The 22,346-nt window shown below is 41.6% G+C and overlaps 1 protein-coding gene across 9 annotated transcripts; it reads right to left on the minus strand.

Annotated features, from left to right (window-relative positions):
• Nucleotides 1–1,355: 1,355 nt before the first annotated feature.
• Nucleotides 1,356–20,506, minus strand: zmynd8 (zinc finger, MYND-type containing 8). Of its 9 annotated transcripts, none has more exons than XM_034121777.1 (22): nt 20,387–20,495; nt 19,996–20,122; nt 16,038–16,105; nt 15,621–15,772; nt 11,815–12,036; nt 11,029–11,142; nt 9,976–10,041; nt 9,708–9,800; nt 9,519–9,606; nt 8,874–8,929; nt 8,713–8,790; nt 8,478–8,593; nt 7,900–8,402; nt 7,685–7,816; nt 5,924–6,079; nt 5,278–5,805; nt 4,688–5,191; nt 3,987–4,177; nt 2,969–3,049; nt 2,778–2,856; nt 2,438–2,677; nt 1,356–1,917 (listed from the first exon to the last, which is right to left on the minus strand). In XM_034121777.1, the coding sequence occupies exons 2-22, from the start codon at nt 20,073–20,075 to the stop codon at nt 1,745–1,747; spliced, it is 3,720 nt and encodes a 1,239-aa protein (XP_033977668.1). In that variant the 5' UTR covers nt 20,076–20,122; nt 20,387–20,495; the 3' UTR covers nt 1,356–1,744. The 9 variants fall into 9 exon arrangements, with proteins under 9 accessions (XP_033977668.1, XP_033977667.1, XP_033977672.1 ...); XM_034121776.1 differs by having other exon boundaries at nt 8,478–8,614; XM_034121781.1 differs by lacking the exon at nt 19,996–20,122 and having other exon boundaries at nt 20,387–20,506.
• Nucleotides 20,507–22,346: the final 1,840 nt, after the last annotated feature.

Raw genomic sequence — 22,346 nt, forward strand, 5'->3', positions numbered from 1 at the left:
ATTATATTTGTTACGTGCCGCAGTTGGTGCTTGTGTGCTTTTGTGTGTGTCTCTCTCTCTCCCTGATTGTCTCCAGGTGCAGCCTCTCCCCCAGGTGCTCCCAATCCCCAATCAGGGCCTCCTTAAATGACCTGAGGAAGGCTGCAGTGGTCTCTCTCCTTCTCCTCTGGCTGCATGTGTGCAGCATGTCTCTGTCTCTGTCTCTGTGTGAGGCCTGTGTTCTTGTGAATTGTTAGATGTGCTCCAGTTTACCTTTTTGTGTTATTTAAGTTTGTTTTTGCAAATTGGCTGGTGAGCCTCTTTACTTTTTTATTGATTAAAACCTCACTTTGTGGCTTCAGCAGTCAGTTTCCTCTCCTTTGTGTTTTGTTACTTCCCTTTGTACCCCTAGTTTAGGAGGGAACGTAACAATATTAGAAAATAAAGATGTACAATCTAAATGGAAATGTGGCTGGATTTGATCACTTCAATTAATCACTTGTAGTAGACAATATATTAATATACTGAATGTATCGTATCGTATACCAATCAAATATGCGTCAGGTTTCACATTTGGGAACCATCCATTCTGTTAAGGAATTAGTTGCAGCTTAAAGTTGTCAAAATCCCAAACTTCTTCTGATATTTGATACAGAATTGCAGAATTTTGACCACACATGCGTCTGTATTTAATGCCCTAATTAAAATGTAAATTACAACTATAAACCAACAATTTTACCAGATGGTATTATCCGAACTTGAGTTTAAGAATGTATTTTCCAGCTCACACTATAGTTAAAGCTACGCCATTGGATTGCAAACTGCATTGTAAACATTGAAACAGTTTGTTTAAAATGTTTGTATTTGTTAGTTTCTTTGCAGTATACAGCAGGCAACAATAGAATAACAAATAAATTAACATAAAATATAAAATAGCAAATATACAGACGTTTCTGTCAACAGTCTAATCTAACCTCTGGGTGGTCCATTATCAAGGGTTACATTTTTGCAGTTTGAAACTGTTAACACTATGATTATGTTTTGTGACACTCAGGCATGCTCTTAAAGGTGGGTAGGTAAGTTTGAGAAACCGGCTCGAGATACACTTTTTGTTAAATTCCATGGAATGCTCTTAACATCCCGATAGCAATTAATATCTTAAGTGCTTTGACAAAAAATCCATAAAAAAATTTCATCTGTGGAAGCCGTAGTACTGTAAAAAGCACAACCAATCATCTGAGCCGGCCCGGCTAAAATAACTGGATGGCCTACCTGCCTGTCAGCCTTCCATCTGTGCACAAACTTATCTCGTGCCCTCATTGGTCATGTGCGCGTTCGTGTGTGTTGGAGGAGGGGCTCTGTAAGGAAGTGGCAGATTTTCTCCGGTTGTGTATTTTCAAATTCTAGCGATCTCGAGCCGGTTTCTCAAACTTACCTACCCTACCTTTAAGATCTGTATGCTGACAGCTCTCCAAAGTTGGCAAATGTGCATGAATGTGCAGTATACATTTTGTAGACTGCCCCCTCTAGTGGTTATTAACTATCTGCTGTCAGTCTTGTTTCCACATTTAAAATGTAACCACTGTGCACTGGGATATGTGAGCCTAAAAAGGCAAACACAAATATAGATATATATTTATATATCAAAAAGGATTTAGATTGCTCCCTCAACAGCCGCTTGAACAGACACATTTACATCGACATATCTTTATAGTGGAAAAAAAATATCTACACACATTTACATTTTCAAGTATGGAAATCTTGTTTAGGACAAAGTAACAGCAACGTTGTCAGTGCTCTTTTCCATGTCACAGTCTTTGTCTGACGGTGCAGAGACCGGCGTTTCTCTCAGAGTGCTCGGGCCTCCAGCCTGCCCTAAACCTTTGTTAGGGAGCTCTGCTGTCGACTCAGCCTCAGGTTCTTGCTGTGGGGCTGTGGCTGAAATAGAACAAAAAACATTACATTTAGGAAAATGTCAGGTGTATTGTCGCCAGTGATTATAGAAGCAAGCAAAGAAAAGGAGACTTTGAGACAGAGATATGAGCAGGCTTATGAAAGAAACTTGTGTTAATGTCATCGACTGATACAGAATCAGGTGAATTCTCAAGTAGGTTTACACAAACAAGGAATTTGAGTTGATGTTGATTGAACAAAGGAAGATTACTTAAGTATAAAAAGTATTGTAACAAATATAATAAAGTAAAATACATTATTTGTACAATAAATAAGAAAGTAAAACAAATAAAATGTGAAAAATGACTGTAAAAAATGTGTGCAGTATATTAGAATGTAAGTGGAAGAACTGGGCGGAAGCATTGTGCAGAAATGTGTGCAAAGATTTACAGTATGGATGTAAGGAATGACACAAAAATGATTCAAGATTTAATATGTGATGTGGCTAAATATAACGCATATGTTGATGTAATATAGACATTGATGGTGCTGGGACATGCTATACCTGACTGCGTGCAGGACTTCATGTGTTCGGGCCAGTGGGCCTGCTGACAGGGGTAATCACAGTAGCTGGTGTTCCAGCAGCAGTAGAAGATGGCCTCCTTCCTGCAGTTAGCACACCACTGTTTCTTCTTGGTCTCGTCCACTGCTTGCTGCTTCTCCTGCTCCGTCTGTTTCTTCACCTCAGTCACCAGCCGCTCTCTCTCCTGTTCCAGACTTTGCCTCATCTCTGCCATTGTAAGCTCTGCATTGAAGTACATATAAACACGATCAAGCAGAAGTAAAAACACCATACACAGTTTTGGGGGGAAAAGGCTATATGCATTGGTCGATGAAGTTCTCACCAAGATTGTGCTTCATTTCTGACAACTCTTGCTGATGGAGCCACTGTAATTTTTCTATTTCAATTCTTAGTCTTCTTATCTGGTTACAAAACAAAAACAGGGGTGTTAGGGTATGTAAAGGGCCAAATGCAAAGCCATTGTTATGGTCTGAATAGTAGTTAGTTTCTATAGGGTCAAGAGAAAGCACTTACCTCTGCTATTGTATTCCCTGAAGTACTCTTCGAAAGGTCATTGTAGATTTCAGTCATTGTACCTTTGATTGCATCCATTATCTGAAAAGAGAATAAATCATTATATTACGAAGTCTCATTCAAGAAAAAAGTATTTCATGGCAGGGCATTCAGAGCAGGATTTTTCAAGAAACAACATAGTTCAGAGAATCAAGTTTCTTTTTAAAATCATACATATATAACTGTACTCACTTATTCACTACCCTATGAATCACAGCACTGCCAGCCTTAATGCTTGCAGTGCAGTGATTCATCCACCAGAGGGCCCCAGACAGAGCCTTCACTAGTCTACGTCAGACAAACGTCACCAAGATGGCCGACTCCCTCCCATGCTCCCCCATGATGCTCCCTCCACCTGCCTCTGAATTACCAGCATGCCCAGTTTCACGATAATACTGTATCAAACTCATATCTGCCGTTTTAAAACAAATATGCTTTAGTGACATAATTTGCAGAGAACCTCTCTTTAAGCCACTGTAAATGTAAAATGCGCACTCCGTTTATACTGTTCGCTATGGGGAAGTCGTCGAGGGGCCTTCAGGTGCCTTTGAAAGCTCGGAATTTTTTATTATTATATAGCCATACCAAGCATGTTATTGTAGTCTGAGGAGAGAATTCTCCTGCATCTTTTAAACACAACTTGCTTTGATATTTGCAACGGTCATATTTGTACGAATTTATTATTAGATTATTTCGTAATAATACTTATTTTGGGCAACATACGATTATGAATGCTGAAGATCCCATGTTTTCAAATAGTAAACATGCATAGCTTCCATAATTACACTGTCTTTTGTAAAAACAACAACACAGGCCTTTTTTAACTACCAATTCTTATCTGGTTATTTTTTCAGAAATATGTAGTTTAAAAGCTAGATAGAATTGACATAATTTTCTCTCAGGGCTTTCTTTAATGATCAGCCAGGGCTTAGGCTACATCCAGTAAATGTGGCAAATGTAAACAGATAATTATACTAACTTTATTTGTGTACTTGGCAATGTCTGCAGCTACTTCTGCTGAGGCCGTGGGGATATACACGTCTGTGGCGACTGGTGACGAGGTGGCAGCTGTGCCTAAACTTGACGCTGCCATCATGGCAACAGAAGCTGGACTACTGGTAACCAGGGTGACCGTGGATGTGCTGAGGGTAGAGTCTTTTAGTTGAACAGCTGGAATTAGAAAACACAGAAATTCAGATTATTATGGAAAAAGGATGGAGAAATATTTTGCACATTTGTAGAGAAGTGCTGCCCAAAGTGGGTCAAACTTGGGCCGCCATCAGGTAAGATTTTGCCTGCCAGACGTTTCTAGCAGAAAAAATATTATTTTAATAAACAATAATATAAATAACAGTTTAATCATGTTCTTCAAAAATGTATGCTCACTTATTAATTATTTTTCATATTCTAAGACAAGAGGGAAGAGTGCCATTTATTACTTTGAGAGTTAGTTTGGCACATGGGATCCTGATCGATGGGAGTCTGCCCCTTAAAAAATCTAAGTTAATGCAATAGGTGTTTGCTTTTCAGCCCATAGTCCACCACTGAGTTTCTGTTTTGGCCTTTCCAATTGAAAATATTTAGGGCACACCTGCTGTGAAGGGTAAATAGTAGGATTTTCTATTACATGAAGGACTTCACACACTGTGATAAGTCATACTTGAAATACGTTTTATCTACCTTTAACAGCCTGTCTGGTCTGATAGCGTGTGCTTTGTGAAGACTGCGGTGCTGAAGAGGAAGATGAAGATACTGCTGTGGAGCCATTCCCTGTGGCCTGTGTTGATGCTTGAGCCTGGCCTTGCTTTGGAGACAACGCCTCTATCTGCATGGTGGCCACAGGTGACTGGTTCTGCTGCTGACGCTGCACCTTCTGCATGTGCCACTTCTGCGAGGAGGTCTGAAACTTGGCGGAGGGATTCCAGACCACCGCTCTCTGCACCACCGGCACCGTCTCTCTGGGCAGCAGAGGACGCTGTTTCTTCAAAGCAGGCGTGGTGGAGGCTGGGGAGGAGGATGAAGAAGAAGAAGGGGGTGTTGCGGTGGCACTGGACACGGGTGCGAGGCTTATGGTTGAGGGTGAGGGAGCAGTGAAGGAGAGCATGGTGACAGGGATGGCCATAGGGGAAACACTGGAGGGAGTTGTGCTGTTTTGAGACGGTGTCGATGGGGTCAGGGCTTTACCTACCAGGGAAAGTACCAACATTATTTACCAGTGCCAAAGATTATGTAACGACATGTCACATATGCTAAAAGATAATCACTCTCACCTTCAGATTTACCAACAGATGACTCTTTAAGAGTGGTATGGTCTTTCCTGCTCCTCTTCCTGTCCTTGCTTCCCTGTTCCTCTCCGAGATCGATAACCAGCTCTCTCTCTGAGTCAGAGTCCTCCACCGGCGGTTTTGCATCTTGTTTTGCCTGCCCCTTCTCCCTTAGAGGAGGTGATAGTGGAGTTGCTTTGGTCTTGACAGGGCTCTCTTTTTCAGAATCCACGCTCGTTTTTTCTCTTTTCGGAGCATCTGATGCTGCTGCACTGGCGTCGCTTTCTGCCGTGTCTGATGCCTCGAGTGAATCGGCTTTACCCTCCTTATCTTGGCTTACAGAAGGTTGATCTTTGCCTTTACTTTTGATAGGCTCCTTCTGGGCGTCATCATTGGAGGCTGCATCCTGACCGTCCTTGGTCTTTTGCTCCTCATCACTGGCATACTCACTGTCACTGGAGTCAGACTTATCAGAGTCTTCTGAGTCACTGTGCTCCACACTTTTATACACATCAACAGAGATCTCATCTATACCTGCAAAACAAAGAAGGAGGGATATATCACAACACTATGTTCAGTTAGGAGAGTAATCCTTCTGCTGACTATCAACAACAGAAATTGCTTTTCTTTATTCAATGCATGCTCTACTGACCCAGTTGTGCCTTGCAGCTCTCTATGGTTTTGTCCAAGTTCAGCTGGAAACGGCTCTTGATCTGTCTTTTTGGAGAAGTGAGGACGGGTGTGGCTCCTTGTTTCTGCTGAACCGTTTCACTGAGCTCCTTTAGGTCCATTTCTGCTTTACTCCGATCTAGAAAAATCAACATGAGATTATTCCAAACAGAAATGTATCTGTAGGACTGAAATTCCACCTACTCTTAAACAGATCGATTGGTTGATTAACCTTATTTTTAATCTACTAAGTGTATATTTAAATGGTAAAAACAGACTTAAAGGTCCCATGTCATGGCCATTTCTACTGATCATAATTCCATTGTTGAGGTCTACTAGAATAGATTTACATTGTTCAATGTTCCAAACTCACAGTGGTTTCTCATACAGCATCTCTGTATAGTATGTGTATTCACTCTCTGTCCTAAACGCCTTGTTGGAGCTCCTGCCCCCCCCTCCCTATGAGCCCACTGTGCTCTGATTGGTCAGCTCGCCCACTCTGTTCTGATGAGTCCACCACCGTTACAGCGGAACATCAGTGATTATGTGTTACAATGGCGTTAGCAACCAGGAAATGACACCAGTAAGGACAAACAGATGAGAATGCTGCGTGGGGTCTGGGTGCCGTGTTGGCGGGACGTTGCGGGGCTCGCTGCTGGAGCGGACAGTCTGAGCTGGGTTACTGGTGTCGTTTCCTGGTTGCTGCGTGGGGTCTGCGAGACAGCGAGACACCGCGAAACTCAGGCTACTCACAGCCAGGCTACGAGTGTGTGTGTGCTCAGGCTGAGTTCAGGCTGAGAAATCCGCGGAGCTGCGGCTGAGAAAAGATAAGGCTGAGTGAGTGTATGTGTGTGAGGAAGTCGAAGAGCCGTTAAGTCACAGTGACCCTTACGTCACTACGACCAGGAAGTAGAAAAAGAAAAATCTCCAACGAGGCGTTCTGGGGCAGCATAGACAGGTCTTTTCTGTGTCAGAGTTTTACTCGCTACAGGGTGTACTTTGAGGGTTTGTGACTTTGCAGACCGTTTACATGCAGAAAAAGCGACATAACACACAAGGGGACGGGTAATAACCAGAAAAGCATGTCATGGGACCTTTAAAAGGCTGATCAGCACACACATTACATGTCATTTGTTTGACGCTTTTATCCAAAGCGACTTACATACATTCAGTACTGTGGACAATCCCCACAGGAGCAATTTGGGTGAAGTGTCTTGCCCAGGGACACAACGACATGCTGACTGCAGTGGGACTCAAACTTGCTACCCCCTGATTCGAAGTCCAGCACTCTAGCCACTGAGCCACAGCCGCCCACACATGCATTCATACGATTTCTCAAAATAGAAAAAGCCTGCAAAGCTGTTGCAAGGGGATGCATCTGCAGTTACATTTTAAATAAATAATACTTGCACCCACCCGAACCAATACAAAACCAACACAAAACCAACATCATCCAACCTGCAAAAGTAAGCGTTGATCAACTCCATGAACCCCACCGGCAAAATGCCAACTTCATGCATTAGAGTAGCACAGTTGTCAGGACACAGGCCCTCCTCCCAAAATAATGTACACATTTGTGGGACAAGAGCATATTGATCTGAAAGGTGTCAGCCTAAATATCTGCGCAACTGAAAGGCATTGTTTCACGCAGGATCATTGACACTAACGAACGATTTTTGCTCACAGAGAATGAACATCTTTAAATACAGTAATGCATATTTTATAATTGCCATAAAATATTCACCTAGATTGAGGTTCAGAATGCTTCCTGTGAGCGGCGTCTTCTCCTGCTTGACACTGGGAGCTGGGGAGTGGAATGGTTTAGGGCTGTCCAAGGAACTGCCTGCAGGACATGGTCGAGGATGGGCAGGTGATGCTGTTCAGAGACACATAATGTTAGTCTTTCTTCATTAGACATAACATACTTGTTGCAACAACAACATACACGTGGTGAGGTACCTGTACAGTCCATGGACTCTTCTCCTGTACTGTACTGGCTGTTTGGAGCCTTTGTCTGGGACTTGTCCGCTGTCTCCTGCTCTGCATCCGAACCAGTATGGGCGGAGGAGTTGGTGCTCATGGGGGATCGAGGCATGTCAGCGAGGGGGAGCCGTCGTCCAACTGTGCCCCCTCCCACCACTACAGCTGCAGACAACATGGTCCTGGCTAAAGAGATCTTGGGTGATGCCGTCATATCAAAGCTCAGTTTGATCTTCTCCTGTTTCTCAGATTTGATCGAGGCGGATAAGGGGTTGGAGGGATCCAGCAGCATCTGGAAGTTGTTGTCAGGAGTGTATGGTGTCCTGAAGGGGGCATAATTAAACACTCCAAACTTCTTCTTCATGTTCTCCACATAGACCTCCATCTCTTGCATGGCACTGTTGAAGATGCTCTTAGTCTTCTTCACAGAGAAGGGAATCTCTTTGGACATGAGGTAGCAATTGTTTAAAGGAACCCAAGCCCTGAAGGATGAAAACATAAATCAGAAACAAAGCTTGAATTGTGCAAGAGGAACTGAGTAAGTGAAGGGCTGATACCTGTCATGCTGACCAAAAAAGCGAGCATCCACTTGTCCGTCTTTGTCCCGCAGAGCTTTAGCAGGCCAGAATGGAAATCCTTTCAGTTTGGCCCACACTAGAGGGTGTGGGTTACTCTGCAGACAAACAGTAAAACACTGGAACTAAGTTGGTGTATTCCAGGGATTTATGTTTAAAAAGCTAAACAATCTGGTGGAATCATAAACAGAAACTTCAAGTCACTCAACTAGCTTACACAAGGCTCACAGAACCAGTTGTCTCTCTTTTGGCAAGCAGACAGGTAGCACTCAGGACAGACTTCAATCTCGTTCATCTATAATTAAAGAGTCAGAAGAAATATGAAATGAAGTTTCAGCACTCGTCAATCAAATATACAAATATTTTCTGAATACTCACCTCATGTTCACAGATTTTTACTATAACTTTAGCAGTAGCCGTGAGTTTGTGATTGCCTGAAACAAAGACATACATTTATGTTACACAACATAGTTTTGAACAAAACTCTAATAAGCAAAATTAATTATTTTGTGAGAATTGCAATTAAAAACTGACAATGAACATCACAGTTGATTTCATTGAAAATCAATTAGACTATTTCATGACATAGTATATGTATCTTCTTATTAAAGAGGCCCTTTTATGCTTTTTGGGGTTTTCCCTATCCTTTAGTGTGTTATATGGGTTTATACATTCCCCTCCTGCCTGAAACACATCCATTGAAGTCCTTTCTTTACCTACGAATCATACTCGCTTCTATTGGCTAACGCTCCCACACATTGTACGTGATAGGCTAAGAGGCGGGACATCTCTAAGCGTTGGAGCAATCACAACAGAGCCGGCCAGCTAACCTATCAGAGCAGACTGGGCTCTGGTTTCAGACAGAGGGTGAAAAGAGGTGCTGCAGCACAGGCAGTATGTGAAAAATAACAACCTTTTTGAACTTTAAAGCATGTAAACATGTCCAAGCAGAATACAAATATGAACCGGGAAATTAGCATAATTGGGCCTCTTTAAATATGGTTTCCACACAATGAAACATACCTCCATTGTATATAATACAGTTGTGCAAAATCCATTTTGCATCTGCCAAGAAGGCCTCTGTGCAGCCATACATTTTCTTTTTAATATTCTGCGGTGCAAAAAGGAAAGATGGGGCCCGACTGACAACACTTTCAAACATTGCTAAATTCATATTATCGAAGATACATTTGTAACAGCTTGTGGGTTTACCTTCTCAAGTGTGCAAAGGTCCATAGCGTGAAAAATGTACTCGGCGTAATCTGGATGTTGTTCAAGAGAGACAGGTTTCTGGAAGGGTTCAGTCTATAGAAGTGAATAAACAGAGAAGAGAATGAAGGAAACTCTTACTGCTCAACCTTCCCCTCTACCACACATGCTACTACTAAAAGAAAATCTACAAGCCGCTTCAAACAAAAGGAGGAAAAACCAGCGGAGGAAGAAATCATGACGGGGTCTTGTTAGTGGTGTAATTGATTACCCAATTAAAAGTCTTTCTCTGCGTGGAAGCTGCATGGGGGGTGCGAGATGACAAGCGCGGATGATCCTGAAAGAGAGTGAGAGGGGGCAGCTGTATCCTCAGCACCAGCTAGCATGTTCATGGTTTCCAGCCATGACAGGCCCATTATAGTACAATCACTGTGATTGTTAGTTCTGTTATTAGAAATATTGCACATGCAAAGTCATAATATATAATCATGCAAGATTGATATGTGGACAGGTAGCACGTCAGGCTGCAGATCTTTACATCTGGCACGACTAAGGGGAATATGATGGGTATATAAGCAATCTAAAAATACAATTTTGTCCAGAAAACAACACATGCCAATATCTAAGGGCCTGTGTCCACATAGCGCCTTTTTCAATTGTTCTCAAAGGAGAGAACAGATGGCATTCAGTTGCCTTGAGGAAAAGTGCTGCACCCAGCGTTTGTTTTTCTTAGCTTACCGCCATTTTTGTGATGCCACTGCTTGTAGTTGAAAACATTCATCTTTTCAGAAAAGCGCTAGTGCAGAAATTGGAGGAGAAGCTTTAATGGCCAGAAAGAAGAATCTTAACAAATCAGCCAGTGGATTTTGCTGCCGGTTGTGTCATTTTATCGCCTTAACGTCTTCATCCTCCTTGCTTTACAGCTATCAGACTGAGCAGTGACAAGTTAATTAAGACTAACAATATAAGGAAGCAAATTCCGGTCGTTGTTAAAATACATAGTCGCCCAAATTGATAAGAAAAAGCAAGGAGGCAAAGCTAGTGAGTCTTACAAAAGCAGTGATACCTAGTATCGCTGTCATAGAAACAAGCTTTTCCGATTAAACGCTGGAGGAGGCTCTGACCAGCTCCCTGCTAGCCCCTTTCTGCTTAAAAAAGCACTATGTGGACACAGGGCCCAAGTGATCAATCTGAATGTAGAATTAGAAAAAGGCAGAAATGAGAATATACAGTATACCCCATCTGTAATTAGACATTGCCACAACACAATGTAATCAGTTTGGTAGCATGAATTCACTATGAACAGAGGGAGCAGAGTACTTACACCTGGCTGTTTCATCTTCTGAAGGGCAAACTTTAGTAGGTATGACAGCTGCTCTATAGTGAGCATCATCATGGCTTTGCTCTGAGTCTCTATACACTCAGCGACTGTTATTTTCTGAAAGACATCGAGAGAAAAACAGGCGCTTTCATCACTTGAGTCCAAACGTACTGTTATTTCAACAGGCTCTGACTTAAGGCTTTAAAACGTGTTTTTTACACTTGTATACAATGTAATAAAGTACATTTACTCAAGGATTGCACTCAAGTAAAATTACGTAGGTACTTGTATTTTCATTTTACGCTACTTCATAATTCTACTCTACTACATTTTTGGGAGCCAAAATTGTACATTTTTCTCCACTACATTTATCATTTAGCTTTAGTTACTTCATATAATTGGATTTATAGATAATCAAAATATATAGAACAACTTAAAAATAAACATTGACATACAAGTATAGATGAAACTATATAGCGGCAGTATACAAAGACATTACAGTTCGCTCCACATTTACCTGCTGGGATAGACACATTCATGCATCGATAATTATAATTCAGCAATTGAATATGAATACTTCTAAAATGGGCCATTATGCTTAACGAGTACTTTTACTTTAGGAACCGAAGTATATTTTGATGCCAATACCTTTGTACTTTTACTTAAGTATGATTTTGAATGCAAGACTGTCACTTTTAAGAGTACATTAACAGTTTAATATTGCTACTTTAAACTTAAATATAAAATCTGAGCATTCGTCCAACACGATACACACTCCTGGGAGAGTACCTCACACTCCGGACAGAACCAGTCCCCCTCTGGCTCTGCGGGCAGTTTGAGGCACTTGGCGTGGTACACCCTGGGGCAGAGCTCACAGCAGAGCACCTGGCCCTCGCGGTGGCACAGCCAGCAGTAGAAGTCATTCCTGCCGTCTTGCGGTACAACATCAACAGGGTCTGAGGTGAGTGCTGGCTGCTTCACATAGTAAAAGGGACCATGTCTTAGTTCTGACTGCAATGCGGGCAAAAGAAAGACAAAGTTGGGGAAGGTCAAAATCAGGTCAGAGGTTAGAGAAGCCAAGCACACGTGCACAGCATCAACAAAAAAAGAAACATATCCAAAAGTTAATACTGCTGTTGTTGAGCCATGATAAGTACATGTGGAAAATGATAACTGCTAGTTGATAAGATGAGACATTTAAAAGGGGCCCTATTATGCTTTTAGGCTTTTCACTTTCCTGTAGTGTGTTATATAGGTTTTGTGCATGTAAATGGTCTGCAAAGGCTAAAATCCCAAAGACAATTAGAATAATAGGGCCCCTTAAAGACTCTGGATATTTATCAAATGCTCCTTTCTGTTTAGGAGGGTAAACATTTCTGACGGCCTCCTTTAAACTGGCAAAGGCTCCGGTAGTTACAGTTCCCACTAATCATTTACAAAGTTTAGCTTAATGTGCCAATTGGGAGATACCAGCAATCATTGACCTACTGTGCATTTGTGAACTGTTTTACAATCAAAGGAAATACACTTTTTCATATTGCAGATATTCTTACTAAAATAATAATAACGTCAACAAATGTGTTAAAATTAGAGTTGCATAGATTATTTATTAGACGTCAGAAAACGTATTAAAATACTATCACCATTAGTATTAAAGTTGATATAAGCTGTAGTTCCCTTTCTTGAGATGTTGTAATAATATCACAACATCTAGCCCTGGATTTAATCAGGAGTAAGATTTCAAACAGCTGGAATTAAACAGTGTGTATTAAAGACTTTCAGACACATGAGAAAAAACATCAAATGTACAACCATAAGCAACCGAGACATCTCAAGGCAGCTTAAATATCTGTGAAATGGAAAGAAATAGCTCTGCCTCAGTATCACTGATGCCAGTTTAGAAATGATATTAACAGGACACAATATCACGGCATAGAGTAAAGATGAAAGTTGCAGAAGAAGCTACATTTAGATGTTGCACAACTCACTTAAAGGTGGGGTAGGTAATTTTGGAGAAACCAGCTCGAGCTAGAATTTGAAAATACACAGCCGGAAAAAATCTGCCACTTCCTTACGGACCGTCCACACAGCAGCGTTAAAAAAATCTTGGAGGGGGGCGTATCTGAAGCTTGGGGATTTTTTGCAAGCAAGGCACCAACAACCAATCACATGAATCTCCCGCCCCCGACATACGAAGCAAAAAAGTTTGAAGTAAACTGGATATAAACTCCCCAAACAGGCGAAAACATACCACTGTCTCTGCCACCTCCCTCCATGCCTGGCTCCTCCGGTTTATATCCCGGTAGGTAAATAGGGACTGGTCATAAAGCACCGGGTGATTCCCTACCGCTAATTTCTCCTCCATGTTTTGGAATATGAGGAAATGAACTGCGGTATGTCTCTCCCAGCATACACGCCGTTTGATTGGCTAGAGCTTGAACGGTCAGATTTGCGTACACGGGATTTGATTGGCTGACGCTTCCACCTCAGCCTCAAAAGTTGAACATTGTTCAACTTTGAATCCTGAAAATCCTGAAAATCTCCGCTCGCCTGCCCACAATGCAGTTCGGCGAAAAGTGAGGGAAAGTGACGTCACCCCATTCAAAGTGAATGGGCAGAAGCGTTTCAAGATTTTTTAACGCTGCTGTGTGGACGGTCCGTTACAGAGCCCCTCCTCCAACACACACGAACGCGCACATGACCAATGAGGGCACGAGATAAGTTTGTGCACAGATGGAAGGCTGACAGGCAGGTAGGCCATCCAGTTATTTTAGCCGGGCCGGCTCAGATGATTGGTCGTACTTTTTACAGTACTACGGCTTCCACAGATGACATTTTTGTATGGATTTTTTGTCAAAGCACTTAAGATATTCATTGCTATCGGGATGTTAAGAGCATTCCATGGAATATAACAAAAAGTGTATCTCGAGCCGGTTTCTCAAACTTACCGACCCCACCTTTAAGTGAAATCAATTTTATTTAAAAACTTCACTCCCATCCGCCCCAATGGAGATACTAATGTGTCTGAAAGTTCAGATTGTAATCATACTGGGGAGTTTCCAGGTGTTGATGAGTGTAACCGCACCTAATATTTGTTGATGTGGCGCAGGGCATTACTAAAGAAGAGCATTCATGTCCCATCAGTGAAACTCTCGTAAACTAAACAGGCCTTTAAATATTGACCCAGTATGAATGACTGATCAAACAGAAGCAGTAACTGCACCTACACCCATGCTGCTGATCGTATCAGTGAGCCTGCATTTATGATCTACTGAGTTTGAGGGTATGAATGTGGCAGCCTTTATTTATTTTAATTGAATTGGTAAATATGGCAGTTACATCAAAAACAATATAAACGCAAATTGTTTTACATATATATTTAACAGATTTTGTATCCTGTTGTTCACCATAAAGGATGTTGTTATCTGGCATCTACAGACGAGAAAACACTTCAGGTTTAAGAAAAATGCGATAAAAATCAAAGAAAATGAAACTAGCTGCTGACTACGCACTAATGTCGAGTTCAGTCAGTACAAAAGAAAAAAATACAGTGCTGCGAATGTTTTCTCAAACTGGCTGTTTAGGCTCATATTTGTGTAAGATTTCAACAGATTTTTGTTTTGACAACAACAACAAAATACATTAAAGGTCCCATGTCATGGCCATTTCTACTGATCATAATTCCATTGTTGAGGTCTACTAGAATAGATTTAAATTGTGCAATTTTCCAAAATCACATTGGTTTCTCATACAGCATCTCTGTATAGTATGTGTATTCACTCTCTGTCCTAAACGGCTTGTTGGAGCTCCGGCCCCCCCCTCCCTGTGAGCCCAGTGTGCTCTGATTGGTCGGGACGTTGCGAGGCTCGTTGCTGCGAGGAGCATCACAGAACCCAGGAAGCAAACAATGGAAAATGAGAAATCTCCAACGAGGCGTTCTGGGGCAGCTAGACAGGTCTTTTCTGTGTTTTACTCGCTACAGGGTGTACTTTGAGGGTTTTTGACTCTGCAGACCGTTTACATGCATTAAAACCTTCATAACACACAAGGGGACGGGTAATAACCGGAAAAGCATGACATGGGCCCTTTAAAACTGAAAACAATGTTTGAAAAATGCAAAAACTAATATCCATTTGGATTAATGTTCATCAAGTAAAACATACTCCTCAATAACAAAACATATGTTTACTATAGCTTAATATTGATCAACTTTAATCACTGAAAAGAACACTGACTTGCTCACCAAACAATCAATGTAAATATCTTATTGGATATGAATAGTTTGGGATGTTTCAGGCAGCATCACACAGTCCCATGTTTAGGGAGAGAACAGTACTCTTAGTTTCAGACAACTTTTAGCGGGTACATTTAAACGTTTCACATTAGGGGCAAGAATCAAAATGTTTTGTGATTCGAGTGAACTGAACCCTTTAAGACAAGTGCATTAACTCTGTGTGTTTCAGGTGTTTTGATTAAGGAGCTTTCTTAATCAATCTGAAGAGTTGTTGTCTATTGTAAGTGTGATTACCAAAAGACACTTATCCCATTGAGCTGAGAGTGAAGCAGGTTTAAATCCTGTGTCAGGTGATCGTTACCTGGTCTTTGCCGCTGCTCACAGCACCGGGTTTCTTCTTCTTTTTGGTGGGGCAGGGGGAGGTTTCAGCAGAGGAGTGACCGTTGGATGAGTGAGAGGGACTCGATATCTTTCGTTTGTGGGTCACCCGTTCTACTGATCCAGAGTCTGAAACTGCAGACAGAGGTCAAAGATTACACAAACCAAGGAGGGCTCTCTGATGGCCTACTTAGAGCAGGAAACAAATACCAGAAATGACACCACATTTGTTTCCTGCACTCTCACAGTCAGGTTGGAGCCAGTTAGCAAAGTGAGTTGAATAGTATAAACAAGTCAAACCAAAACAGCCACATCTGAACCACTATAGACAATAATGCATCGCCAGTATAGAAACAGAGCTTTGCCAACCTATCAAAAACCAACTTGTATATGTTCTTACCTTTGGATCTCGTGGAAATCTCCATTTCTTCTGATTTAATTTCAGTTTTCTCCTCTTCCTCTGCCACACTGATGCAGAAAACATCAAACATTTATCAGTCACACCTCACCAACAGCTGAAGATGTATCTTATCTATAACTTGTGCTATATATCATTAAGTTAAAATGTGTTTGAAATTGTTCCTTAGGACAACTTGCTAAGAGTTAAGTGGTACACTCAAGTTGGGGTTAAAGAGGTTAGGCCATTTCTTACTGTCAGTTGTCTGCTACACTTTATCCTATGAAAGCCAAAAGTAGACCCCCAAAAAATGCATCTTAAATGCTTGCAGCATCACAGTTTATAAGCCTCCCCAACTACTCTAATTGAAGGCCAATTGAAATATCCAACTATTTGATAAATATTTAATTTTCCGGGTTCCCCATTTTTAGAGTTAAATTGGAGCATCAAAACACAACTGATTGTCTGACAAAGTGCAGAAATCGCCAAGATATTGACCTCCAGTTGAGTGCTACATTAGTGTAAATGTAAATGCTATATGAGTTTTTTTATTAGACAGTCTTACATAGTTCCTCAAATATTTCCCTTAGCTTCGTACAATGGGGTTTTTCTAGACAAGAAAGGCTTGTGCTCCTTGACAGTGATATCATTCTGTTTAGATTGAGGGTGTTTGGATGGGAACAGAGTTATCTTAAAGCGCTCAAAAACATTAAATCGCATCTTCAAACTACTTCTGACAAAGTTTCCTGAAACCACACCATAGGTCAAAAAGGCGTAGACTGATAAATGAAGCCATTGTGACTGTGTTTCGTTTTTCACAATCATTTTTTTGTGACAGAAGTGACTCAGATTCTTGTTTCACGAGCGCTGTGTGCAGTTTAATAAAAAACATTGCTTCCAACGTCTTCTACTTTGCTGAATGTTACATAATATCAATAAAGACATTTTAAGCTTTTAAGCTAAATAGATATACGCATGCAAAAAGCCAGAAACATAAGAGCCAGACACTATACTGGTACTATAAGAACACGATAGAACAGAATTTTGTTTAGACATCTCTCAAATGTTGATGATATCTAAAACACAATTAAAGTAAAAAGGTAACCAATACTAGAGCAAAGACAGCTCAATGTGCAAGGCCGTTGTCCAATCTTAAACTGCAGGCACTTTTCTCCACCAACCACAGATCTATAAATAGTAAACATGACACACAACACAGTAGAATCTGCGTCTGACATCCAGCGAGGGAAAAAAAGACTTCCCTGTTGTTTCAAAACACTCATGTAATATTCATTGAGCAAGTGACCTAATAAAGGAGAGCATACCATTATGGATTGCACAATCAAATCAAATCCCCAGTTCTGAGGAGAAACATTTCCTGGAAATTCAAGATACACTTAGTGCTGTGAAACACCTTCTTTCGGTTCATTCGGTATCAGTCCAACATGATTCACCTTGGTTTGCAGGCACACTCTTGTCGAGCCTATTACTGTTGCCATTTTCTCTGACGCCACAGCAGTAGCACCTTCCTCACTGTCTCATATTGCCAATCCCTGTTTTTCTTTCTACAGAGGTAAGGCACCATTTGGATGTATTGTGTGAAAAACATAGACTGAAAACAGAAATACTGCTGCCATTCGAATAATCTTGGCTACCCCCTCCTGCTCCTCAATCACTACAGGAGGATGAAGCATGAGACAGGAACACAGCACATCTGCAGAGACAGACAGGAGTGCACTGCAATGGTTTTACTGGCCTTCTCATCTAACGTGTCTGGATATCCTCTGACAACAAACCCTCTCAACATCCTGTCCTGTCCAGGGCAGGAAATACAGCAAGAAAAGACAAAGAGAAAGACATGGACGGTCACATAGGCAGATATCAATAGTGTCCATCCTGAGAAAAACATTTCAAAATCAAAGACCCACAGAGGACACATTGTTACCTCCTGACACAACCCTCTCCACACCCACTATTACCACAACACCCATGCTTCAATGAAGGAAATGAACAGCATACCTTTTTTTCCTTACTCACACACAGATTCTTCAGCTTATTCTTTAATCTTTTTCAATTATTCAGGGCGTTGGGGGGATGAGGGAAAAGATGGGTCCAGGTTTCCCAGAAGGCCTTCTCTCCCTGCTGCTCTCTCCTGCAATTGTCAATCTTTAACCTCGGCTGCAGGCTGCCGATTGGCTTGAGCGCCACACGGAGGCGCCTGATTGGGTGCTCGGCTCGGTGTGCCACACGGGCTCCCTTCTCCCCGCTCTCCTCAGCCTCAGTGCTGCAATGCAGAGAGGACTGCTCCTGCTAAAAAGCCTCCTCAAAACCCAGGCTCCCGCTGCCTTTAAAGCACATACGGACATTTAGCAGTCACTCATGTAAGATGCCGCTCTACGGGCTTGACAGGGAGAGGATCAGATTCCCTCCCTCACTGTGCTCTCAGCCAGTGTATCTGTATGGCATCCATTTTGAACACTTTCTCTCTCTCTCTCTCTCTCTCTCTCTCTCTCCCTTCTCCTCTCTCTCTCTGACCACTGTGCGCACCGCACATAAACAGCACGTACACACGACACAAGTCAAATCTGCTGTAAAAGACCTCATGCGGCTTATTATGTGGCCCAGCATGTTGATATGCAGCATGGGCCTGATGCTGGACACAAAGACAGGACTGGAAATGTCACAGGCCTCCCAGACAGCATGGAGGGACTAAACCCCTCCCTCCTTCTCCCCCTCTCTTTCTCTCTCTCTGCAATGCTTCTTCAACATATTCTGTCTCATAATCAATACCTGCCTGGAGACTTGAGTGTGAGCACCAACAAGACGACATTAACATGAATTAGAAAATGAGAGGAACGCCATGTATTTTCCCATCATCTGTGAGATCTTTTTTATGTTTGATCAGATTACTGCATTTCTTTTAATCACCATTGAGCAAGAATTTTAAAAAATGCACAGAATTAAAGCACATTGGTTTATATTCAGTGCAATAGAAGTATCCCTCATCACATCCAGGCCAAAATGTCAAGGCCAACTATATTAACTACGCAGTTCCAAGAAGGTCAAAGGGTGGATATTAAATACACACACCAAACTAAACAGGCTGTCTGTGTCGGTTTACCCCAATCCTCACACCATAGTTGAATGAAGGGATTAGACAAATTACCCAGCACCATTCACAAAACACTGAGGGGGGGATTTGCTGTTTCAGTCAATGCTCCTGAACTCTGGTCAAGCAACATTATGTGCGTCATTATATACAGGCTATAGTTTCCTTTGGTTATATATAAAACAGCCTTTGTCATCCACTAAGAATAACAAACAGATAGGCTCTGTCTATTCCACCTGGAATATATCCATTTCAGGAATAAACGACAATCTTGATACACTGGCAGAAAGACACAATTAATAACTACATTTAAAAAAAATCTGATTCATGCACACAGGAAACTGACATGAATACATGGATAAACAGAATCTAACCTGGTCGACTTCAAACAGGTTTTCAAGCCTCTCTGGATGAGATGAGGTTTCTATGCAGAGCCTTTTCAGAGGAAGTCCTTCCCTTCTTCTTTCCTTCTTTCTCACATACAAATACCCAGTGTGCTTGGAGCAGAGGGACAGAAAGGGGAAGCTCTCTAAAATGGCTGACACTCGGTAGCAGAGAACAACACTGGGAGGCAGTGCACAGGCAATTCCTCCAACCCTGTGAGAAATAATCTGCTACGGCATATTTACTCCTAGATATTTTTGGCAAACCGGTGAGCGGCTCACAGGTTTAGGCCTGTTCAAAGCATGATTCGCCAGGTAAATTATGTAATTGTGGTGAGGTGAACTTGGTGTGTGGCGTAGAATCATTTACAATCTGTTTTTTATTCCCATGTTAGTCTGGTAAACAATTGCTGCCTTGCTCTCGCTCCAGTCTGAGGCCTAAATTAAACTTGCTGTGCTGTCAGTTTACCATCTGTTAATTCCTCTGGGGACTCCCCTCTGCACTGCTCCCTGTCTCTGCCATCCTGGATCCCTCACCAGGCCTGCCATGTTGACCGCATATAGGCCAGGGCCAGCCACAAAACCTCTTTTATGATCTTGACAAAAGAAAAAGCAGATTAAAGTCAGTGTTCTATGAATGTACAATGACCTTACACTTGACCTGTGACCCCCTACCGTCCTGTTCGCAAACACTGTACCATGCTATGCTCTCCTTTAAAGCTCCACTCCTATGCTGTGGGGTGACAAATTATCTTCCCCCTCCCCCAGTCTGTCAGAGAAACCTGTATTATTACCCAGGCACACACACAGTAGCTGGTGCCTTATCAAGAGATGTGTGAAATAATAAAAATAAGGCTTACCTCTGTGGATGCATGGCTACAAAACTCTGTGTGATATGCAATGCTTATTTAAACATGGAGGACAGCCCTGTCAGCCCTCACCCTGCTCAGAGCACAGCCACGGCTCCCCAAGCTGTCCGACACACTGCTCTGATAGAAGGCGCGCAGAGACTGGCCGCACATGCCGACAGAATGAAAGGCAGCTGCTGATTGGCTAGTGCATTTCCTGGCTGCTTGTCTTTTGTTCAGCACAGGCAAGCTCATACGCAGTAGGGCTAGGCCCAAATAAAAAAGTCAGCCTCTGTACATATATCAGTTACTATTAGGACTGTATACAGCTGTTGTTGTTTCAGTTATAAAGAAGGCCTCTGGTGTAAGGGAAGTCAGCAGATGTGCACACAAAGAAAGGCCTGTGGCTGTATTCCTAAGGAGTCTCAATAGTTCTCAACCTCAAGTTCAATCGACCTTTATGGGAAATATTAATACACTGCTTAACAAATAAAGGCAATGAGTAAACAGATGCTAAATGGAGTGTACTGTGTCTCTTTGGCCTATAAAGGTTTAACAGCAAGGTCGGAAATGCAGACTGAATTACAGTCATGTGATTTGCCTGACGCTTGCTTTTGAACTGATGTGATCTCATGGTAACAATGTGGTTCCGCATAGACAAGATTACGCTGTTAAAGCAACAGTGACTTTCAGTTTTGTATATATCATTTCAACATGATTCAGCAAGATCTTCAAAGAAATGTGTGGTAATTCAGAAAACATTGTTGGCACAGTCCTCTTGCACTATATTAGGGACTTCTTGTCTTGTTTTTGTTTGCCTGATCGTATATCTTTAGAAACATGTCTTTTTTAATTACAGCTGAGTGTTTTGCTTTTGATTAAATTAATTTCTCATAAGTCAAGGAGGATGTTTATTAATTGCAAATGTTAGCAAAGCTTTTATAATCTTTTCCTGTTGTTGAAAATGGATGTCGATATGTTTTTTAATTAAAACTTTAAATAGCTTTTAAAAATATCCATTATCATTTTGACAAAAACGTTTTTATCTTAAGTATTTTATAGTGTTATAATTTATTTACACACATATGCAAAGTGTGTGCAGCTCCCATACACGTACCAGAGAACTCTCAGCACACACTCACATCTAGAAGCAGGGAGGACTTAGTGTGTTGCTAAAAAAGTGAGAGATATGTATGCCGATTGTCTGAAGATGAGCAAAGCAAGATAAATGGATTATTCCAACATTATAACCATAAAATAAAATTCATGCAATATCAAATTATGTTTGATTGCACATACACTTTTGGAAAAAAGTAGCAAATAACATGACAATAGTAACATTAGGTCTACATTTAGGTAAGACATTTAAAAGATACTACCTGCATACAGATTAGCCGATGATCCTTTTCATATCTCTTAAAATCTATAGAATTATTTAAGAAATGCGTGTCTCCCGAAGACTGGCCCTGGTTCAATGCACAAATTGTGAATATTTAATGGAAGTACCAGTAAGCCATCTATCCAACATCGAACAGCAGAATATGTTATGCATCACTTGTAAATTCTTGACATAATTCAAAACAGGAATCCTTATGAGTCACACTATGGTGGGTTGATTTGTTTGAAGGGAAAAACAAAAATGATTGTGTCTCTGTAGCTAAAACATTGTGAGATGTTACACTTGGCGATCATACTAATTGCACTCTGCTTTTTGTAATTTATAAAATGTGACTGCTGTGAAAAAGTCTGCACTGCTCATTTGACTGTGGCCTCTCCTGCTAAAGGGCGAAAGACAGCAGCGACCTCTTGTGGGGAAACTCATAACAGCTCAGTGCACACCAGCCCAGGGATTCTCAAAGGTCAATAGCAAGAAATTAGGCTGTAAAAAGAATCACCAGATAAATAAGTTCACCTAGGAGTCCACTGTGAAAAAAGGCTTTCAGATGTGTTGACATTATGAGCAGGGGATGCA

This window comes from Trematomus bernacchii, unplaced genomic scaffold (assembly GCF_902827165.1).
Source record: "Trematomus bernacchii unplaced genomic scaffold, fTreBer1.1, whole genome shotgun sequence".
Lineage (NCBI taxonomy): Eukaryota > Metazoa > Chordata > Actinopteri > Perciformes > Nototheniidae > Trematomus > Trematomus bernacchii.